The 20,966-nt window shown below is 38.4% G+C and overlaps 1 protein-coding gene across 2 annotated transcripts; it reads left to right on the forward strand.

The window, feature by feature from the left end:
• The first annotated feature begins 321 nt into the window (after positions 1-321).
• On the forward strand, positions 322-18,240 carry meis2b (Meis homeobox 2b). 2 transcript variants are annotated; one of them, XM_059513145.1, is made up of 14 exons: positions 322-415; positions 2,057-2,600; positions 2,754-2,986; positions 3,399-3,540; positions 3,699-3,749; positions 4,210-4,260; positions 4,409-4,555; positions 6,131-6,245; positions 11,573-11,712; positions 13,576-13,652; positions 15,385-15,443; positions 15,537-15,626; positions 15,744-15,830; positions 17,189-18,240. In XM_059513145.1, the coding sequence occupies exons 2-13, from the start codon at positions 2,583-2,585 to the stop codon at positions 15,800-15,802; spliced, it is 1,182 nt and encodes a 393-aa protein (XP_059369128.1). In that variant the 5' UTR covers positions 322-415; positions 2,057-2,582; the 3' UTR covers positions 15,803-15,830; positions 17,189-18,240. The 2 variants fall into 2 exon arrangements, with proteins under 2 accessions (XP_059369128.1, XP_059369127.1); XM_059513144.1 differs by having other exon boundaries at positions 341-484.
• The last annotated feature ends 2,726 nt before the right edge of the window (positions 18,241-20,966 follow it).

Raw genomic sequence — 20,966 nt, forward strand, 5'->3', positions numbered from 1 at the left:
TTTAAGTTGTTTATTTTGGTTTTTTTATGCGGTTGATATTTATTTTGTGATCGCGTTTTGCATTTTCTTGTCGATGCAAAACGCGTTTGAGCGTGTGTGATGATCAACTTTAATATCGCCTATTGCTTTTTTGTTAAATATGTTTGGTTTTCCATCGACAATGAGGCTCCAGTGTGAGAATTCAAACGCGAACTCGTTCTCCTCGTGCTTCTTTGCACGGTGGTTTTCAAAGACAGATGCACCGCTAGGTGGGGATAGAAGGTAAAGTGACTTTGAAAATGATTGTTGCGCTGGAAAGCACAGCACACGTGAAACTGGAGCCCAGCGGCAGGTTTGCAGGACTCTCGCTGGATCTGAAGAACTAGAAGAAAAGTATCGTGCGGCTCGAGCACACATCCTGACGGGTCAAGCTAAGGTCAATACTTTTGAAATTAAAGCGGATTATCATCACACCAACATAGGCGACGAACACTGACATTTAAAGGTAGTTTAAAAAACGTGTTGAAAATGTTCATAACAAATTGAGGATTTTCTTTTTTAAAAGTTACAATTAAAATATTTTCATTAAAATTAAAAACATTATTCAAATAACTTATTTTTTTTTAGTTGCAAAAGCTGTTTATTTCTTAAATTGTTATTAAGTCTTTTTTTTTTTAATGACTGACATTGATTTCAAAGATGACGCAATTACCACCATTCCGTTTATCTAAATTAAATAAATTTATTATGATGCCGCACTGCAAAGGTGTATGTGGGAATTTATTTGTTAGGCTATTCTCGGCGTGTGTTTTGAAGAAATGCATCTTACATAAACAATACAAACCTATTAATAGTATTTTCCGCACATCCTTGCCATATAGCTTTCGGGAGATTTTTAATTAAATGCCCAAATGCCAGCATTCCTTTTATTTTTATTTTTATTTTTATTTTTATTTTATTATTATTACTATTTTATTGTTATTATTATTAAACGAAAAAACGGGGACTAATATAACAAATGAAAGTAAAATAAAATATTACATTTAACAAATATTACCTACTGAAGGGGAATGCTGTTTAATATTTGACCAAAAGTAAAATTTGTTGTTTATATTTTAAATATAAATTAAATATTAAATATAAATTTAATATTTAAATAAAATAAATACAATTTCTAAAATATGTGCTAATTTTGTAATTCTTTCTTTATTTTGTTAATAGCCTATGAGGCGATTTGTTTTAAACCATAAATAATAACTTAAAAACAATATGATAAAAATTACTATTCAAAGTCAATTTAAATTGTCAAATGCGAAGCAAATTAAATGCTTCAGCTTGTGTTTTCATCCCGGTCGATCTCGTTTCCTTTATAGGCGTTTAAATATGATGATGAGACAGTCATGCAGAATTCCCTCAGTGTCATTTATGCGCAAAAGCGCTTGGAATAATTGGAAGATGTATAACTGCACGGGTTTTATATAGTTTCCCGTTTAAAATTCATTTGTGTTCCACACATTAACAATTGTTTCCTTAAAAAAAAAATATATATATATATATATATATATATATATATATATATATATATAAACAGCGTGAAGCTATATCCTAACATGAAATTGAACTCATGTTCAGACAGTTTATTTCATTACTAAAGAAGAACAAGGCATCTAATCTATTAATTCTATTTTAAAGTCATATTTACAAATATACTTACAAAAGCTAAAACAAAAACTAAAATGAAAAACGTAAACTTATTTATTTATTTAACTGTATAAATGTAATAACTTATTTATGACGCGCAAGTACTGAAAGACAGTTAAACAACGAGACAGTCAAAATTTATAGTCTGTGGTTAATATATTTTCAAAGGCTCAAATGCTGTGATGCTCAGCAATTTGTTGAAATAAGGTCCATTCCCAGTGCACTGATCTGATTTTAGCACTTTTAAAAATAAAGACACTCCACCCCTAGTAACAAAACGCAGAGGATGGTGGTGCGTCATCTGTTCGCGTATCCAATGTGAACACTCGCTGGCAGCTCGTGGTCATTGCGCTCTTCTTTCTCTTGCTTTATGTAGAGGTGTCGAGCTGGTAACACCCACCACGCTTCCCAGGCTCAGTCATCAGGGGTTCAGTCTCTTCAAGAGGAACCTGCTCCAAATCACCAACACAGTCCCAGTCGAGGCAAAGCGTGGGTCGCGAAGAGGGACCATGAGATCCGGATAGTTTTTCCTCGCAGTGTTTGCCCTGCCAGACACGAACATCCCAGAATTTGGAAAGGTTCTTCTGACTACAGGAAGTCTGTGACGGGTAAATTGCATTAGTTAGTCAGAAGGTTCAAGTGAAAGCAAATATTTGTAACCTATATTCAAATACAGTCTATCCGTCAAATTGAGTTTGGCAATTCGGTCGAATTGGTCAAAAACAGAAAGTGGCTGAAAAGGAAGCGATCAGAAACTCTTCACAGGATAGGCTCTATCATCTCAACGGATTACCGACAGCTCAGTCCTCTTAAACCGGATGCACAAAAGGAATTAAATCACTCAAATTGCTTCCTCGTTGGATAAGATCACAATTTGCACTTAACATCATCAGAAGCTGCATATGCTGATGGCTCAACGGGTACGTTCTCTTACAAATCCACCGCGTAAACAACTTGAGTCGTAAAGTTTGCTCATGGTTTGTTTTTAATATTTGTATAAAGCTGAATTAAGTAGGCTAAACGTATGTGTGTGTTAATTGAGTTGCCTATGATACCGTTTCTGTCTGATGCAGTACGAAGACCTTGCCCACTATGGTGGCGGTATGGATGGAGTTGGGGTCCCGACGTCCATGTACGGGGATCCGCACGCGCCTCGGCCCTTGCCGCAAGTTCATCATTTGAACCACGGGCCACCGCCTCATGCCAACCAGCACTACGGGGCCCACGCACCGCACAGCATCATGCCCAGCAGCATGGGCTCGGCTGTCAACGATGCTCTTAAACGAGACAAGGACCAAATTTATGGGTAGCTACTTTATTGCAGCCATGCTCAACACAATAGTTAACAATATGTAATTGTTCAAATGGCTGCTGCATTATTGCACCGCATTTAACAATGCAATTATTTGTACTTTATTACAGTCAGTAAATTTAATCTTTGCATATACGATCTTAAAGAATAGTGTCTGATATAGTAAATTCACCTGTGACATGTAAATAATGCGCGGCTTTTTTAAACGTTTAAAACACTGTTTACTTTTTATTATACAAATTATAGAGCGCCTTTATATCGCTATGTAACCGAGTGCAACTATGTGGTCGTCAAAGCTATGGAAGTAGCAATACAACTCCATTACTGTCGTCAGAATGATTGCTCGGTTATTGATAAAGTGTTTTGATCCGTAAGTTTATGCAGATGTTTATGTTGAATCTCGAAGGCACCCGTTATTCCCGCTTCTGGCGCTGGTGTTTGAGAAGTGCGAGTTGGCCACATGCACACCGAGAGAGCCTGGAGTCGCTGGAGGAGATGTGTGCTCATCCGATTCATTTAACGAGGACATCGCTGTGTTTGCCAAACAGGTAACTTGTTGATTGAAAAAGAAATATGGTTTAACGGTTTAATTAAATGTTTGGTCATCCCGATTAAGTTAAATATTGGTGGGAAATCCAAAACTGTTATTTGCGTTTGGTGTATTTGTAAAAAAAAAAAAATTGACAAACGTGTGACATTTTTACAGATTCGGGCAGAGAAGCCGTTATTTTCTTCTAATCCAGAGTTGGACAATTTGGTAAGTGTGAGATGTTGTTTGGCGCAGATTTTGTTCCAGGTAAAGTCGCTTCAAAGCTCCATGTGAGGATTCTTTGAGGGAAAGAAATGAAGCTTTAGTGATTTATGAGGCCGCGTGTTATCAGAGGGCGCGGGGGTCTTCGCCCAGGGCTCCCTCAAAGCGTCGTCTCTAGAGGAACCTATTTACACTTCTGCTATTGTCATAACATTACAAAGCCAGCACAATATCAGACGTGCCAAGCTTTTGATTCCAGCCTGATTTCTCGCGCGTATAGAATAACCAACGGTGTTTTAAGTTTTGATGTTTGAAAGGTTTTTTTATTAGCATAATATTATTATTATTATTAACCCATTATCATTATATTCATTATTGTTACCATTATTGGCTAATTATTTTTGGTTGTTGTTAATGTTTCTATTTTTATTCAAATATGTCATGCATTATTTTTCTCTTTCCTTAGATGATACAGTCAATACAAGTATTACGATTCCATCTTTTAGAACTCGAAAAGGTATGTACATTATTATTATTATTATTATTATTATTAGCTACTATTATTATAGTTTTGCATTATTATAATTTTAGCCTATATTGTTCGAATAACACGTTTAAAAACTGATTTTTTTTATTGTTTTTATTTTTTCTCGGTTTTGAATCAGGTGCACGAGCTTTGCGACAACTTCTGCCATCGGTATATTAGCTGTTTGAAGGGCAAAATGCCCATTGACCTGGTAATTGATGATCGGGATGGATGCAAGTCCGACTTCGACGACCTCTCGGGATCCTCGACAAATATGGCAGATCACGTGAGTTTTAATTGGCTTTCTTTGAGATCGTAAAACAGGCCAATTAAATAGTGGAGCTGTTTGCATTTGCAATACAGCCATTTTATGGGACTGCAAGTGCAAATGCCATTCATTTTGTATTGTACTTATATTTTAACCTTACGATTTGTAGACATGCATTTGACTTTTTGTTTTTTTAGCTTCCTTCGTTATTCATCTCCACAATATATTTTAGACATAAAGAGAGAGTTGGAAAGAAAGAGGAGTAATTACTTAGTTGCATATGCTAATTTATTTAAACAGCATTATCTAAATCCATTTCTCTTTGCACTGATATGAATCATTAAGACAGTGCCCCAGGACATATCTTATTTTAGAAGAGATATGATGATGATGATGATCATGCTGATGAAGCCCATCGTGTTGGGTGCAGGTGTTGCTAAGGGTCAGGATTTTCCCCCCACTGTCCAGCCCTCTGTTAGCCCTAATGATCAACGTTACATTTGCACGTGAATGCGCTATTGTCTTTGAACTGATTGGATTGTTATTGTCAAGCAGGAGGGGAGTCTTTTTTTTTCACTCAGAGACCAACAGTGTGTTCTTTACAGTTGGGCTTCCTATTAACAACGCACCATCCCCTGTTACAGGAACAAAACCACAGAATTAAAAAGAACAGAACTTTATATTCTGCCTAGTTCTGTTCCAGGTCAAAATGGGAAGAGAGAGAGGTTTTCTCCACATTTAAAATAGCGATTAAAACAGCTGTTTAGATTATTTAAACTGACGTTAAACGCCCGTAATAGTTCTTACATTACAGTCCTTCTATTTTCCATCTTGTAAAACATTAGATGACTTTCCCCATCCGCACCATTCCTGTAAATAGATCTGAACCGCGGATGCTGAGGTCTAACCGTCATACCTTCACTTGGTCAGCAGAAGTTTATTTGATGAATATGTACCTTTGTACACTTGACGATAACTGTAATCTTTTATTGATGCTCCTGTAACGTCTTATCGATTTACAAGTGTGCAGTGTGACACAAAACAATTTGAATTAGGTGATGAAGGGAGACAGTGGCCTTCTGAAACATTATTAACAGCACACGCACACACCTAAACACACAGACTGCTTTTGTGTGCCCTAATGAGAAAACAGTGAAGGGTCTTATTCACACAGCTTTATTGTTGTAGGAGCTTATTCTGGCCTTTCTTAGAGCTCTTTAGCTGATCACCATCAGGCAAACAGCTGACGCTGAGGGCCTGAAGAGGAACGGCTGCTGTTTGCCATCATGTTGAGCCTGTCTAAGTGCTTTGTACCCTGTTCTGGTTAAAAAGGGGACAGCATTGGTTTCTTGTGAGCATTTACGGTCATACATCAGGGGAAGCAGTTACCCTGGTTGAGGGTTCATAGGTCTTGTGTTAGGAAAAGTGTTTTCAGTTTGTCTAGCTCGGGCGTTTATGCTGTCTGTAATTTGATCAGACTAATATTTCAGCACAGGCATGGTAACTAGCTGTTAAAAAACTTGCTGTTTTAAAAATAGCATGTGTATGTGCTAACATTACTAATCTCTGGATGTTCATGTAATTGAAACTCAGAATCCAGCATCCTGGAGAGACATGGACGACGCTCACTCTACTCCCTCAGTCGGCACCCCAGGACCCTCCAGCGGGGGACATGCCTCTCAGAGCGGAGACAACTGCAGTGAACTAGGTAGGAAAGCCTGTCAATTTTGCTATTACATCATAATATGCATTGTTGAAAACGCGTTATGCTGTCATCTTAATTTGTAATCCAGGCTTCAAGTAGTATTTTGTCTTAAATTGTGTTTCTACATAAGGGTATCCTATTTGAATCAACCTGAAGCATGATATGATTTGTTGAAAAGACTAACACTGTCATCTTAACTTAAATGATGTTTATACATACCATACTGCACAAATGCTAACCTAAAAATGTTGACATCTATGCTGATTTTTTCAAGTCTAAATCTTATTAAATATAACTGAATTTATATAAAAAATGTGTTAAACAGCTCTTATCCACTTGCAGATTATATTGCACTTATTCTATGTAGTATTGCTTATTCTATGTATAATGCCTATGGGTGTAAACAGTGTTTACTAATCAAAGTCATGTGTCATTGTTCGTGTCATCATTGCGATGGTTCACTGAGCCGGTTTTACGATTTTCCTGTGGACACAATAGGTGTTTAATGTTCTTGAAAGGTTAATGGTCTAATTTAATTTACCAGATCTTCCATTTGCATGTCACATTTTTTTCCTTCTTAATTTATATTGCAACCTGCCACTCCATATTTATTGTCCTTTAACACTGTTTACCTTTTTGGGGAATTTTTTTTTAATTACTTAAATATTTTTAACGACCAGTTTTTGTATAATTGCTTCAGTTAAAATAGCCTTCAGGGTTTCTCACCTCCTTTTAACCATGAGACATCAATAGCCTGACCATTATGCAGCACAAAGCAGGATGTTCTGCAAGACAAGAGAAACCAGAACCGAAGACCAGCAGCCAGATTGTAATTATTTAACAATTCAGCCTTAGTGTGAAAGACATCTTTAAAATGTTTGGCATAGCAGCAATGCCACTCGTTATGAAAGAGAGAAAAGCATCAGGGTGGTGGCATTTTCCCCACACCAGGCTTTTTTTAAACAACAGTGGGAGGACATCCAAGGCCCACGGCCTTTTGACCTCAAAGAGCGTGCATTGAAGAAGGGGAAGAGGAATGACCCCTGCCGGCTTGAAGGACAGAGCACTTCAAATACCGGTCACAATAGAGGGTTGATATCTGGGGTGATCAGAGGCAGAGCTTGGGTTAGGATCAGGGACATCTACCTGCTGCTCCTCCAGGAGCCACTTTGGATCGCTGTTCCTCCCTTTATCATTCAAGAGATTGGTAAAACAAACACCTTTTCCATTACAAGTGAACGGGGGGTGTTACGTCAGTCACCCAAACTCGAGTCCAAGGGATTACCGGGGCTCTTCAAAGCACCTGTCTCTTGTAGGGGGGTCCCTTTGTTGCCTGCACATCAGTAGAAGTTGCTCTTGTTGAGAAACCTTCATGCTAGGTTAAGAAGGAAAGAGAGGTGCTCCCGATGTTTTTAAGATCCGTTGACTCACCTCAGGGTGGGTTTGGGATGGTCGTGGGGGGGTTTTCCACAGCTATCCTAAACATGTGCGTGTTTGTGGGAGTGCAGAGCCTAGGAATGTCCATCACAAAGGCCGAAAGGGAACAAAGGGAAGCTGCAGGACATTCCAGGCCAGTGTTCACCTCGAAGGCTGCTGAAAGACACAGGCTGAGACAGGATGTTTACATCTATATCTGAACCTTCAGTGGAGGTTAAATCCCAGCATGAAGTATAGTGGACCAACAACAAGTGTCAAGAGCCGATGCCTCTGCGTTTTAGCCGTCAATACCACCCAACTGTGGTCCAATCCCATGGTCCTCCAGATCATATCATGGCCATGGGGGACAAGAGGATAAGAGCATCTAATCAATATGCTTTAAGCGAAAACGATTAGCGAGAACAAAATCATCTGCGTTCGTCCAGTAATTATCCAGTCTGTTGCGTCCAGTAGTCAAAATTATGGCCCCTTTGGAGAAGTATAGTTCGTGATAGATTGAGGTCATGGTGAGCTCATTAAGCAAGCAAACAGGATTTATTCTGTGATGCGTGCTGGGTGGCAGTCATCAGACCCGGCTAGTTTGCGCCAGGCCCCTTTGTCTCCGGGACATTCATCTATCTCCAGTTCATCTAATTACCGGCGTTTTAGCTTTGTACCTTGTCATCTCTCGGACGCTGAAGGTACCGTGATGTGACACGGATGCCGTCAGGGTCGGCTTGAAGGATGTGGAAAACCGGTCAAAATCAAAATAAAAAAAATTTGATCTGTGTTATATGCATGTCTCCGCAGAACCCAATCAGAAGTTTCGCTTTATACGTATGAGGGAAAGTGAAAAAAGGGAGCTAGAAGCCTCTTCTTCTCCATGTCTTAGGGTGCTGTCTTTCCCTAAACAGCCTGAGGGCTAACTCCAGCCTTCCTCCAGGCTGCTCTGGCCCCCCTCTGCGCTGCGTGTGCAGACTCCGGGTTCGGGGAGTGAGATAGGGCTCAGGGAGCTGCAGAGAGCAGCAGCCTTTTAAGAGAGTGCAGTCACACAGGCTGCATGGGCCAAGTTGCCAGGGAACAGTCAGAAACGATTAGCGTCGGGCTGGATCAGCCCTGCGGCCTTCGTTTTCTGGAACAGGAGGAGAGAGGCTCGAGGAGAGGGTGGGGGGGGGGGGGGGTGTTTGAGTCTTCCTTAGATGTAAGGATCTCTCCCAGCTCTCTTTATCTATCATTTTCCCCTTTTCTTTTCTTTTCTTTTCTTTTCTTTTCTCACTATAATTTCACCTTTCACTTTTTCTTACCTAAAAAGTCATCAGTTTTTATACTTTACAGTTTATGCTATACAGTTTTAGTTCTTTTTGTCATTATTTAGCAAAGATTTGATATTTTATATTTATAAACACACTGAAAACTTTTTTTTTCTTTTTTGATATTTCCTTTTCATACAGTTTCATTTTCAGTTTTTATTTTTCTTTAATGTGTTACTTTTTTATTTTTTTATTTTTTTTAATTTGAAGGAAAAAAAATCACCTCACATTTTCACTCATTATTGTTCCATTTTATTTTCATCTTTTTTTTTATTTTGATATTTGAATTTTATTTACACACTTAAAACATCTATTTTTTCTAATTTATTAGAATATTAATTTTCATATTTTGTTTTCTTCCCTTTTCAATTCTTCCAAATATAAAATATTATTAAGTATATTACTAAATATTGTCAAGAGTTGCTAACATTTCTTGCTATTTGATTTTTATAAACAAACTGAAAACCTCACTTCTTTTTTCTTTTCTTTTCTTTTCTTTAATATATCACTTTTTAGTCTCACTTATATTTTGATATTTGACTTCATAAGCACCAGATATTAATGTTTTCTGTTATTCTTTTATTTTCTCTTCTGTTTATATTATTTATTTTTCTTTTCTTTGTTTTTAGTCTTACTTTCCCTTTCAGAACATAATACTTTCTATTAAATTTTCTTCATGTTCACAATAAACCCTTTTTTGTCTCAGGCAGTGAAGTCTGTGGTCAACATGCAAACTCCTGAAAGCATAATTAGAAGAAACAGCGGTCTGTGTTGTGTAGAGACAGACAGTGTTAGACCACTGCTCTGCCCTTGACTTGCATTTCGATTATGGCATCAGTCAGCCTGCCTGAAGTCCATCTACCACCCCCCTTCTTATATTCAAATGTCATTATTCATTAACTGAAATATTAATGCATGAATATGGCGCATACAGTCGCCTTTGATTGATGCATCCCCAAAAACAAGGAGACACAGCAGGGCCAATCTTAAGAAAAGTAGGGTTCCTGTCCCGCCTCCGGGGAGGAGTCCCTCAGATACATTATTCACACACCCTCCGGGCAGGCTTTCAAGGCATCTCTACCCTCAGGGCAAGAAAAATAAGCATGACTGTTAAAAGTAAATCATCTTGCCTGATGCACAGTTAATGGAAGCGGGAGAGAGAGATAGAAAGAAAGAAAGAGATAGGAGGGTGGGGAGGAGGACAAGACGGAAACCTTAGTTTAAAAGCGGCCTCCTGCCTGGCTCTGATCTTAAACTAGATTGGATGGTAATGGAATGAAAGCAGGCTTGATGTTATCAGAGAGCTCACAGTTCAAAATGCATTGTTTGTTAAGCATCAATTGATCTTACAGTAAATGCCTTATTCACGTCATGTCGGAATTACCGTAATTACGCATTTTTGAATAGTAAAAAAATTAAATAAAACATAAATCACGTATTATCAAACTCTCATTTACAAGTTAGAGACTAGTATTTTTTATGAATGCTTCGACTTCTCACATTTGACAATGTAAAATAAATAAAAATAGTTAAAAGTAGCTAAAAGCAATTTGCGCATTTCATTTCTTCAAAAATCATTTTTTATTTATTACATTTTATTTAAGCCAGTGTGTATGTATTTATTTATTTATTTTTAATAGGTGATATATATAGGTGATATATAAATATATATATAACCTAATTATTTATGCAATGAAATATTGTTAACATTTTACACCTACATAAAGATAAATATATAATATAAATATAATATTGTTAATTTGAGAATGATATATATATATAGACACACACACACACACACCCACACACACACACACACACACACACAATTGAGCATTCACTCCTATAGTGCAAAATTATATATAGTACTAACAACATTGTGGTCAAATGTTCGATTCCCAGAGATCGGAATAATTTAAATATGCTTTCAATCATATTCTGTGTATGTTTAGAACAGGTGTTTTGATAGGAAATGACGATTTTATCTATCTGCAGTGTTTGTACGTGGCCACTAACTAAACTTAGTTCCGTCTTGCAGTGAGGCTACTGTAAGTGGTAAATTAGCGGTTTAACATCATTCTGTCCCTGCGCTATATACCAGTTACTAACGGTTTTCTCAACAACCACTAACAGGCTTTGCTTTATTTATGTTTTTCCCAAGTTTTTTCGACTTTATTTTGAGTGCTAATTCAGATCAGATATTCTCTTTGCAGTGCCAGGTCTCCATTCCCCATTCAAGCATAGAGTTTGGACATTCATTACCCCATGTCAAAGACAGAGCTCACATTGAATTAATAGCACTAGGGTTGGTGCAGGGCTTTCCTCGAGATCTCTGACATTGAGACAGCGAGAGAGAGCGGGAGAGATCTCGCTCTGTTGATTAGCGTTCTCTCTCACTGCATGGATACTCCTGCTCGCTGCGGTCCTTGTGTTACTGTTGCTAATCAAAACAGGCCCCCCTGCGTGGCTCTTTCACATCGTGTTTGTGAGAGGCACTGGTGATCGGTCTGAATAAACAACTGAAGGTGATGTTTTATCTCATTAAAGTGACTTTCTTCTTTTGCTTTTTCTCTCTCGCCCTGCTTCCACGCTGTTGTTTATTAGGAGATGGTTTGGATAACAGCTTGGCATCTCCGGGAACAGGGGACGAAGACGACCAAGACAAGAAACGGCAGAAGAAGAGAGGAATCTTCCCAAAAGTGGCGACCAACATCATGCGGGCGTGGCTCTTCCAGCATCTCACGGTAAGACGCTTTCAAATCTTCCGGTCGGAAGTTGGAAGCCTTTGGAAAACAGGGCAGAGTGTCCAACCACGTCTCTTGGCGAATTAGCTCAATTCCACTGTTTTCAGCTCAGCGACCTGCATCCAAACTGCATTAAAACCAGCAGGGTGTGTTATTATCTGTCTCTCGGCCCTCCCATCTATTTCGCTTGTCAAAACCAAGGGCCCTATTTGTCCAGGGGTTGAGTACATTTCCCCAAAACTTTCAGATTTTGGGTTGATTTGTGGCATTCTCAACCTCCTCGAATTTCGACACATTTTCACCGGTCCACATCCTCAAATTCCCACCATTCTCTTGCGTCTTCCTGTTTTCCATTCTCTTTCAGAATTCCAGCACTTTCTAAGGGCTACACAGGTCCTGTACACATAGTAATCCTTTCCCTTTTACCCACCTTTAGATTTTAGAGATAAAAAAGAGAGCCTAATTGAATTATCCTCTCTCTGTTCCCAGCTCCTTTTCAGAGTGATTTGTGAAGCAAAAGTGTTTCCCATTGCAGGATGTGTCTTCTGACGAAAAGGTTTTAAAGGGGACTTTGGCCTCTGAAAGGCCCCCATTGCAACACCCAGGCGATCATGCATTCATTTGGGGTCAGGGCTGAATAAAAGCTGCAGGATTACGTTTTGTCGGGTTCTACTTTGAGCCAGTGTGCGAAGTTTGAGATGGGGGGGCTCTTACATATGGTCTAAGCCTCCATCTTTTGTGACCTATTCAGAGGTCCGTGATAAAGACCCCCTATGCTGCCAATCTTAAAGAAAGGTGGAACATTAAGATTCAGTGGAACATTACAGTTATAACTGTTAGTTGCACTGGGACGAGATAGAGAGATCTCCTTTGGCATGCAAATGGAGACGAAGAGGGGGCATCTTAATAGACATAAATGGAACTCATGCAAATATGAGTGATTGTTTAAAAGCGAGCTTGCTTCAGTCTTTTGAGCATGTAGGTTTCTTGCAAAATTTTAGAGTACAATGGCAGTACAACTGAGAGCTTTGTGATAAGAGTTTAAAGATGGATCCCAGAGCACAGTTCGCAGTCGACTGTCACTGGGTTTTGTAGAAAAGGGGGCGGAGCTTACAGTCATTCATCAACACAATGACAGCTAGCAAGCCAGGAGGCGAGCAGGGAAATCTCTGTCAGTGTGTGAGAGAGAGGGAACGAGACATGTAACAGGACTCATCCCTCACCACTGACCACGGGAGGTGAAGCCGTGACAGTGCCAAAATTGGTGTACACCCACGACCCTGCGCTGTCTATACATTCACCCCTGCCTGCCATCTGCTGCCCTCCCTCTGCACTCACAGTGAGAGCAAGAGGATCAGGGGCCAGGGGCCACCACGGGGCCACCAAGGGCCAAGCCCTATTCAACCCTAAACAAAACTCTCCATTGTCTCTCTTTCACACCCACTCGATCATTTGTCAAGTAATGTCAAATAATGTCAAACAAAACCACGAGCGCTCAGCCAATAAGACGCAGGGAAATTCTCAAACTCGGGGCTGCATCTGGGAAGTCTATCATACATAACGATGTAATTTCCTGAAAGAGTCATATGGGATCCACGTTTTTGCCCGCAGTCTCGCATGGGGCGGGTAGACTTGACACTTGAGGTCATTAGTCATTTAAACAGATTAGTTTTTAAGAAAAAGTCAGGTCATCTTGATTTGCTTTATTGATGGAGACTGCGAGGAGAAAAACACAACTGTAAAAAATGAAGACATTTGCATGTTCCATTCATTATCGCTTTATGGATCATCGGAGAGCAGTGTTATTAACTGCAGAAGGTTTCTACACATTAATATAATTTTTTTGTTGCCTCTGTCTTGCAGCACCCCTACCCATCAGAAGAGCAGAAGAAGCAGCTAGCGCAAGATACAGGCCTCACCATCTTACAAGTGAATAACTGGTGAGTAACCTTTGACCTTTGACTTTTGACTTGCCAGCTTGACCTCTCAGTTAAGAAGTCAGGGTTAGGGATCTCTAACATTTCCATTTCAAGTCCGGTGATCCTGATTTCTCACACTATTATTAGACGCTGTTCAAAGCCCCAATGAGACAAATAAAAGTAAGAATAGGAGCAATGATGAGGTTTGCCCAGGGTCTCAAAGGGACTTTTAGAAAAGTTGTCAAATGTTATGTCGGAGCATTTGGGAATGCTGTTCGGTCACCAGAGTTCTCCTGAACGTTTATTCATTTTGTAACCATATTGTTTGTGAAAGATGTTATTGAATTACACAAATGTCGCTCTCAGTTTATTATTTTTTTTTTAGAATGTGAATGTATGATATGGAGGATTGCAGATTGAGAGGACTCTTTCTTTCTATATATTTGGTTGGGATATATTTTGATAGCATAATTCCTTTTCTACAAATCAACAATATTCTTAAGAAGATAATTGGTATATACTATCATTGCCAATATAAATCTTAAGAATTAAAAATTTTAAGTTTTAAATTTAAGTTTAAATTTACATTTTAAGTTGCAAATCTAGATTTTCATGACATTTGTATCTTTTTTTTTTATTCTTTATGCATTTTGACCTTATAACTTTTTGACCATATACTAATTTCTGATAGCATACTCAGATAACTTTGATATCTCTGCCTAAATAAATCAGAAGAATTTGACTTTAATGATATATATATATATGTTTGTATATTTTTAGTTTATTTTCAGAATTAAGTTTTACATTTAGTTTCTTTTCCTTTTTTAAATGCATAATTATGTATGCATTTAAACCATAAAATTTAGATAGTTCTGTTTTCTTAAGTTTATCAAATATACTGCCATATTAACATTCATTTTGGATAGCATACACTACTACAATGAACACAGTTAGCAGACAACTTTGATATCTATAATCATTGCCTATAGACATCGGGAAAAAAAATCCTTTACAAATTTTTTTACTTTTTAGCTGTGTTTTCCATGTATTTTAACATATGCTATTATGTGTTTACTGCAACAAAATAAGGCGCTCACAAACATTTGGCTAAGAATCATTGTCTATGAGTAAGTCCTTCCCCCAGTGCGTGTCAGGGGCATTTCCTACCTCTCTGTTACGAGCTGCTGAAGCATATTAGTGTCTGAAAAGCAGTTAGGCTAATCATACCCTGAGGCTACAAGGCCAATGCTATATCAATTGAATATTTATTGAGCAATGACCCCTTTACTTGATTCACTAATATATTGCAGCAAGAAGCACAATTAAAGCAAGTCTTAAAAACAGAGGTTATCTTTAGACTTGCTGAGGAAAGGAAAAATACAAATCAAATAAATCTATTTGTTTTGATCATCTGCTACTAGAAATCTAGAGATAGCTTTCTCACACGCAATTTGTTAAAGGTGGTAAAATCTCTTTATTAACAAAACCTCAGCTTGTTTACATTATAAATTAGACTATTTCTTTGGTCTGGCGCTAAAAGAGTACATTAGCTTTTTTGTGGACTCCTGACAGGTCCATTAACCCAAAGGCCCAGAAGAAATCGCACTGCATTAAGGGATATTTTGCAGTAAATCATAGCAAAAAGCTCGCAGTAGTAAAAGTCCAGAGTGTTTAAATAAGAGTAAAATATACTGTGGGCGGTCAGTAATATAAATAGATTTAGTAAATGTGTTCCCTGTCTTCTCTTTGACAGGTTTATCAATGCTCGAAGAAGAATTGTGCAGCCCATGATTGATCAGTCTAATAGAGCAGGTAAAGTGATGACTTATTTTATACTGTCTTTACAATCACTTTATACACAATTTGAGCATATATCACATATAAGTTGTGTTTTTGTGTGTTTAGTAAGTCAAGGAAGCGCTTACAGCCCTGATGGTCAGCCTATGGGCGGCTTTGTGCTTGACGGCCAACAACACATGGGTCTCCGGCCTGGCGGTATGTTGCACTTTTTGATTATAATCGCACGTTAGTCATTTTTAGTGCTGTTATAAAAATGCTGAAAGCATTTCCATGTGTTTTATTGTTCTTTAATTTCCTATCTCCGTCTCGCAGGTCCCATGGGAGGAATGGGTATGAACATGGGTATGGATGGACAGTGGCACTACATGTAAACGCCTCCCCGCTTCCCAAACCATAAACGTAAGAAAACGCTTTGCTACTTAGAACATCCCCTCTCTTTCTCCTTTCACTCGGCGTGTGAAATCTGATTATGGTGGCAATTCGCTCTCTGACGACCCCCCCCCTCATGCACACACGCGCACGCACCTTCTTCTCCGGCTCCATCTTCGCTGCCTGTCTCTGACAGTCCACAAATCAAGACGTATCGCTCGCCGCGGGCGGCCTGGCATGGAGAATTTTATTTAATACCCACACTGTGATGCCCAATGAGCCCCTCCATAATGACACTTACCTTGATTAATAGAGCTCTTTATATGTAAATAGGCACCGCATCCAGTTCTCCAATCGTGCCAACACAGCCCTTTCCTCTCAAATAACAACCTCAGCCTCTGCTAATGAAGGGAGAGGAGCGGGGAGGTGAGCGGAGGTTAACACCCCCCACCGAAGCCTCAGACACATAGAGATATCAGGAGCTCTGGCTTACGTGCAGACGAAATAATTTCCAGACTATTTAATCCTACCTTTTTTTGATTGAATTATCATCGAGTCGTTACTGTAATTGCATCATTTAGAGGAATGTTTCCCTGTCCGTAATTCGCTCTGGTTAAACACCATATGCTGGTGGATCGTTATGAAGATCTGTTTTCCTGCGTAAAGCGGATAGAGACACATTTATGATTTTAGAGGCAGTATGCTTTTTCAAAGGTATATTTTGAATTGGGTTGGGAAGTTTAATTGACAGCATTTGTGGTTGATAATCATACACACACACACACACACACACACACACACACACACAAATAATTTATTTAAAAATAAATACAAATAAAGGAAAAATTGAGGTTATAGTAAGGCTATATTTATTTAAACTCTTAAAAATTAAGGTTCTTTATTTGAAATAATGGTTCCATAAAGATCTTTTAACATCACTGAATCTTTCCATTGCATGAAAGTGGAAATATATATATAAGCTGTTTTAAGTAGTCATTTTTAAGGGTTGCTTTAGGGTTTAAGACATTACATGTTGTAAAGGTTGTTAGCAATTTGTTCACGTTAAAATCAAATAAACGTGTATTGTCTATCTTGTGGCTATACACTTTTTTTAAGTTGTACATCTTATTGGAGTTTAATTGAGTGTGTTTCTTTACACACACACAAAAAAAAAAACTATTTCCGTCTTTCTACTTCAAATTTTCCAAATTTAATTCAGTTTTACTATAGCTGTTTATTTGTAATTATTTGTGAAATGTCCTATCAGTTTCTGTGTGAAAACTTTTTTTTTTACTTTTTTGCAACACATACCCGGAATATTCCTTTTTATGCTTTCACAGTGTAGATATTAAATCTCTTAATATTGTATTTTTCACTCTGGGTTTTAGGTTTTGATGGTGGCCTCAGGAATAGTCCCAGTGCTGGCCAGAGGCATGAGGAGTCACGTCACATCCATCTTCACCTGATCACGCCCTTGTCCGATCACCTTCTGTCTTCACATGACCTCCCAAATCTCTCACGGACCCCTCATCATCTGGCCATCATATCTCCAGCCAAAGGACTGTCTGCAGGAGCACCAACATTACAGAAACAGACTTGAAGCATTTGTGCCAAAAGAGAGACTTCTGAAAAGACAATTGGAGATCTTTTCTTTTTAAATTATTTATTTATTCTTGTTATACCGTCAAGAAGTACGGGGACCACACCATATGTGCACTTTTGCTCAACCACAGAGTGGCCGCCCCAGACGCAGAAATCCCATACCTCCTCGTGCACATGCTCATATTAAATGCATTTAAATGTGGAATGAAGTAAAAGATGCTAAAAGCCCTCAAGAACTGATATGTGAGCGTATGATGTACTTTTTATTTTGGGAAATATTCTATGTTTGGGTTTGTGTTATTGACTAGTTTTTAGACCTTTGCATTTATGATTCTACAAAGATTGAAGGAAATGAAACCCCTTGATGGGATCATTATGGCACACATCTGACACAAATTCCAGTATGTCAAACCACAAAGTCTTCCCCACATTTGAAAAGCATCGCTAAAGAAATGAGTTGTGCGTTTATTTGTCGATTTGGAGAGCAACAGTGGTCTTGTAAGGCTAAATATGCCTGGAGCAGTTTTTAAACCACTAGAGATGTTCCATTGTACATAATTATGTAAATGTTATTTGTAAAACACATCAATGTCAAATAGGCATTCAGTCGAGATCCTTTAAAAATGGAGATGGGGTATTGTTGTACGTTTTGGTCCGTTCTCACTCTTGCTTTTCTCTATGGAAAAAGTCGAGTATATGTTTGTTGATGTACTGATAAGCTTGATCGATCCTCCCGCTCTGTCCATTTTCCTTTAAGAGTCTTTTAAAGCAGTATAGTATTTCTACACAGTCAAAAGTCGAATTCTTGTAATAAATGCTTCATTTTCAAAATGTTAAATCGCTTGCTTTGAATGTTATTTGATGCACTGAATCGATACCCTGCAGTTCAAATAAATTTTGGCTATAGATAACAATTTTTATTTTGCAGATAAAATGCAACTGTGCTATAATCATTAAATAATTTGTCCGTTCAAAAAATGAAACGCGAACCCAGTTATCTCAAAAATGACTTTACACGAGTAAATATCAGACGTGTGCATCAAACAATTATAAAAGAAATCACTATAGGCTACAAAAACTGAGAATTTTACGACTGCATAAACACCGTCTTCCGAAAGAGTCATAAGAAAGTGTAAAATAATCATTTCATAACCGCAGCTACTCCCCGAAACCATCTTAGAAGATATTAAAATTTGTGTAGAGCTCTTTTGTAAAATGTTTGAGGCAACGTGTGCAGAAATAAATCACATTAATTCAATATTTCCAAATCAGGCGGCTGTACCGCGTGTAATTTTTCAGAAACACAAACCCCGCGCGCTTCTTCATCTCCAGCATCTTTTAAACGCAATTTCGCGGTGACATTTTCAAATGGGTTTTCTCATGCTGTTTGATATCTTAGCTAAGACTGCTCCTGCAGACGTTTCCCTGCTTATTTCGACCTCCAGTTTGTGTTTCTCTAGCCTGCAGTACTGGTGAGAAAATGCTGTAGTTTGGTGGTCATTTATCAATGTCAGCGGCGTAACGATCTCACTGCAGTATTGATGAGGAGAATTACGCTGCTGGAGGAGAAGCCACAGGCACAACAATACCTGCAATAACGCGACGCCCAATGCCCTTGCGTTTCATCTCATTCCTTTCGATAATGGAATTATTTTAATAAGACCTTCCAATCCGGTTTGTTTCTCCTTCTTTTCTTTTCTTTTATTTTCTTTTTTTTATTTTATGTCGACCGCTGAACGTATCCAGATATAGCCTAGGCTAGTTACGTTGGAAAATAAAATGCTAGTTTTAGTGCACAATTCGTTCAGGACGGCATAAAATATCTTATATGTACAGGAAGGCTATTTCTGTTGGCAAACAAGGTATTATAAAATGTGTTTCACCTCATAAACCATCTAAAATTTCTATTAAACCAAACATTGAATTGTTCTTGCTGTTTATTTAAATCATAAATAGCGAGTATTTAGCTAAGCTTATGTTTTGTAAGGATGTTAAGCGTAGGATGTGTTTTTTTTTAATAAAACTTTGGTATCTGGAATATAAAAATATGTTTAAAGCTGCATTGTTATCTCGAGCACAGCCAGTGTTGATATAGATAACTCAAATGCTGAGTGTGTATATCTTGGTCAGAGATAAATTCGTTGTGAAAGCTGCCGGAAACAGGAGCACAGCTTAATGAAATATGGGTCATACTTCCCACACCAAGCAACATATAGGCTAAAACAAAAATATACAACATAAAATGAAGCCAAGAATCCACACCCAGCTAATAATATTTATTTACACAACGGCGTAAAAAGAAAAGACGACGTCGAACAAGTCTTGTAGTGAGCCTGTACGAAACGGACTTAATATAGCCTAAGTAAATTAATAAATATGCCTTATATATATTTATATGCTAAATATAGTTTATTTAAAATACTGTTCATTGGCTTATTCGTCATTTTACTTACTAGAACATAATATTTTCTCTTCCTCATTTTGGCACACAAATTTGTGGTGATTTTCTGGGGTTTTCCTCTCTGGCTGTTTTCCCTCAGCATTGATTTGGAACCATGTCCTGCTGTAAAAACTGAACTGAAGTGAATGTTACGACTGAAGCAAAAGCGATGGTCTCTAATGGTGTGTCATCATGTCATAAATGTAATCACAACTGGTGCAACTAGGTGCAATAACATCTTAAACCATGAAATCACAGGCTGTAACTGAATTATGGCAATAATGATTTTACGAATCAGCTTGTCATGGCAGTAGCAATTCCATACACCCCTCCTCATTTCAACAATAGTTTACATCTCGCTTTGACTATACAGCCAAGGACTTGTCCAGACCCGCTGAATTTAACTTGTCAAACACAATTTCTATTGTGTATATCTCCATTCTCTGGATTTCCTGAGTGCTCGTGGTGAGAACCTGGTCCACGTGAGGAGATGTTTATCCCCTGGTTACAGAACAGTCAAAAGGATCGGTGTTTAAATTTGAGACCAAAGGAAATTAGCTGGGGAGGCCTCTCTTCAGCTTTATTTACAGCAGCGCGTGTGCCAAGAGGTCAGGGGTCAAAGTTGAGAATGGGGCCAACGGGAGAGCTATCTTGCTCTTAACACTGATTGTTCCACATGCCTGGAGTTCTGTGCATTCTCTCTTTCAAGTCCCGGGAAGCTGATCAACCTTAAACAGCTCCCTATATGATGAGCAAAAGCAGGTCTTCTAATGTTCAAGAAGGAAAACAGACTAAGCTTTTGCTGATTGAAGGATGTAAAAAATGTCGAAATAACATCAAAGTATCATTAAAATGATGTCATCTATGATGTCCACCAATCAGAACCCCCATTAAATTCATTGTACAATGGCAAGTGTGTCATAAAGTGAAGTGTCCCCAAGAAGAAAAAAAAAATGTCAGATTTAGGATTGCACGCTGCTGAGGGCCCCAGCTGTGGAGCTGAAGGATTTTCACTTTTATTAAGATCAGAAGGAAGTCAATTCGGACAGTCGTGCTGGACAGTGGACCTCAACCATCGGCCAGATGCGTTGGAATTAAAGCGACACATGTCGGTCCAGGTTTTT

Source organism: Carassius carassius, chromosome 27, assembly GCF_963082965.1.
Source record: "Carassius carassius chromosome 27, fCarCar2.1, whole genome shotgun sequence".
Lineage (NCBI taxonomy): Eukaryota > Metazoa > Chordata > Actinopteri > Cypriniformes > Cyprinidae > Carassius > Carassius carassius.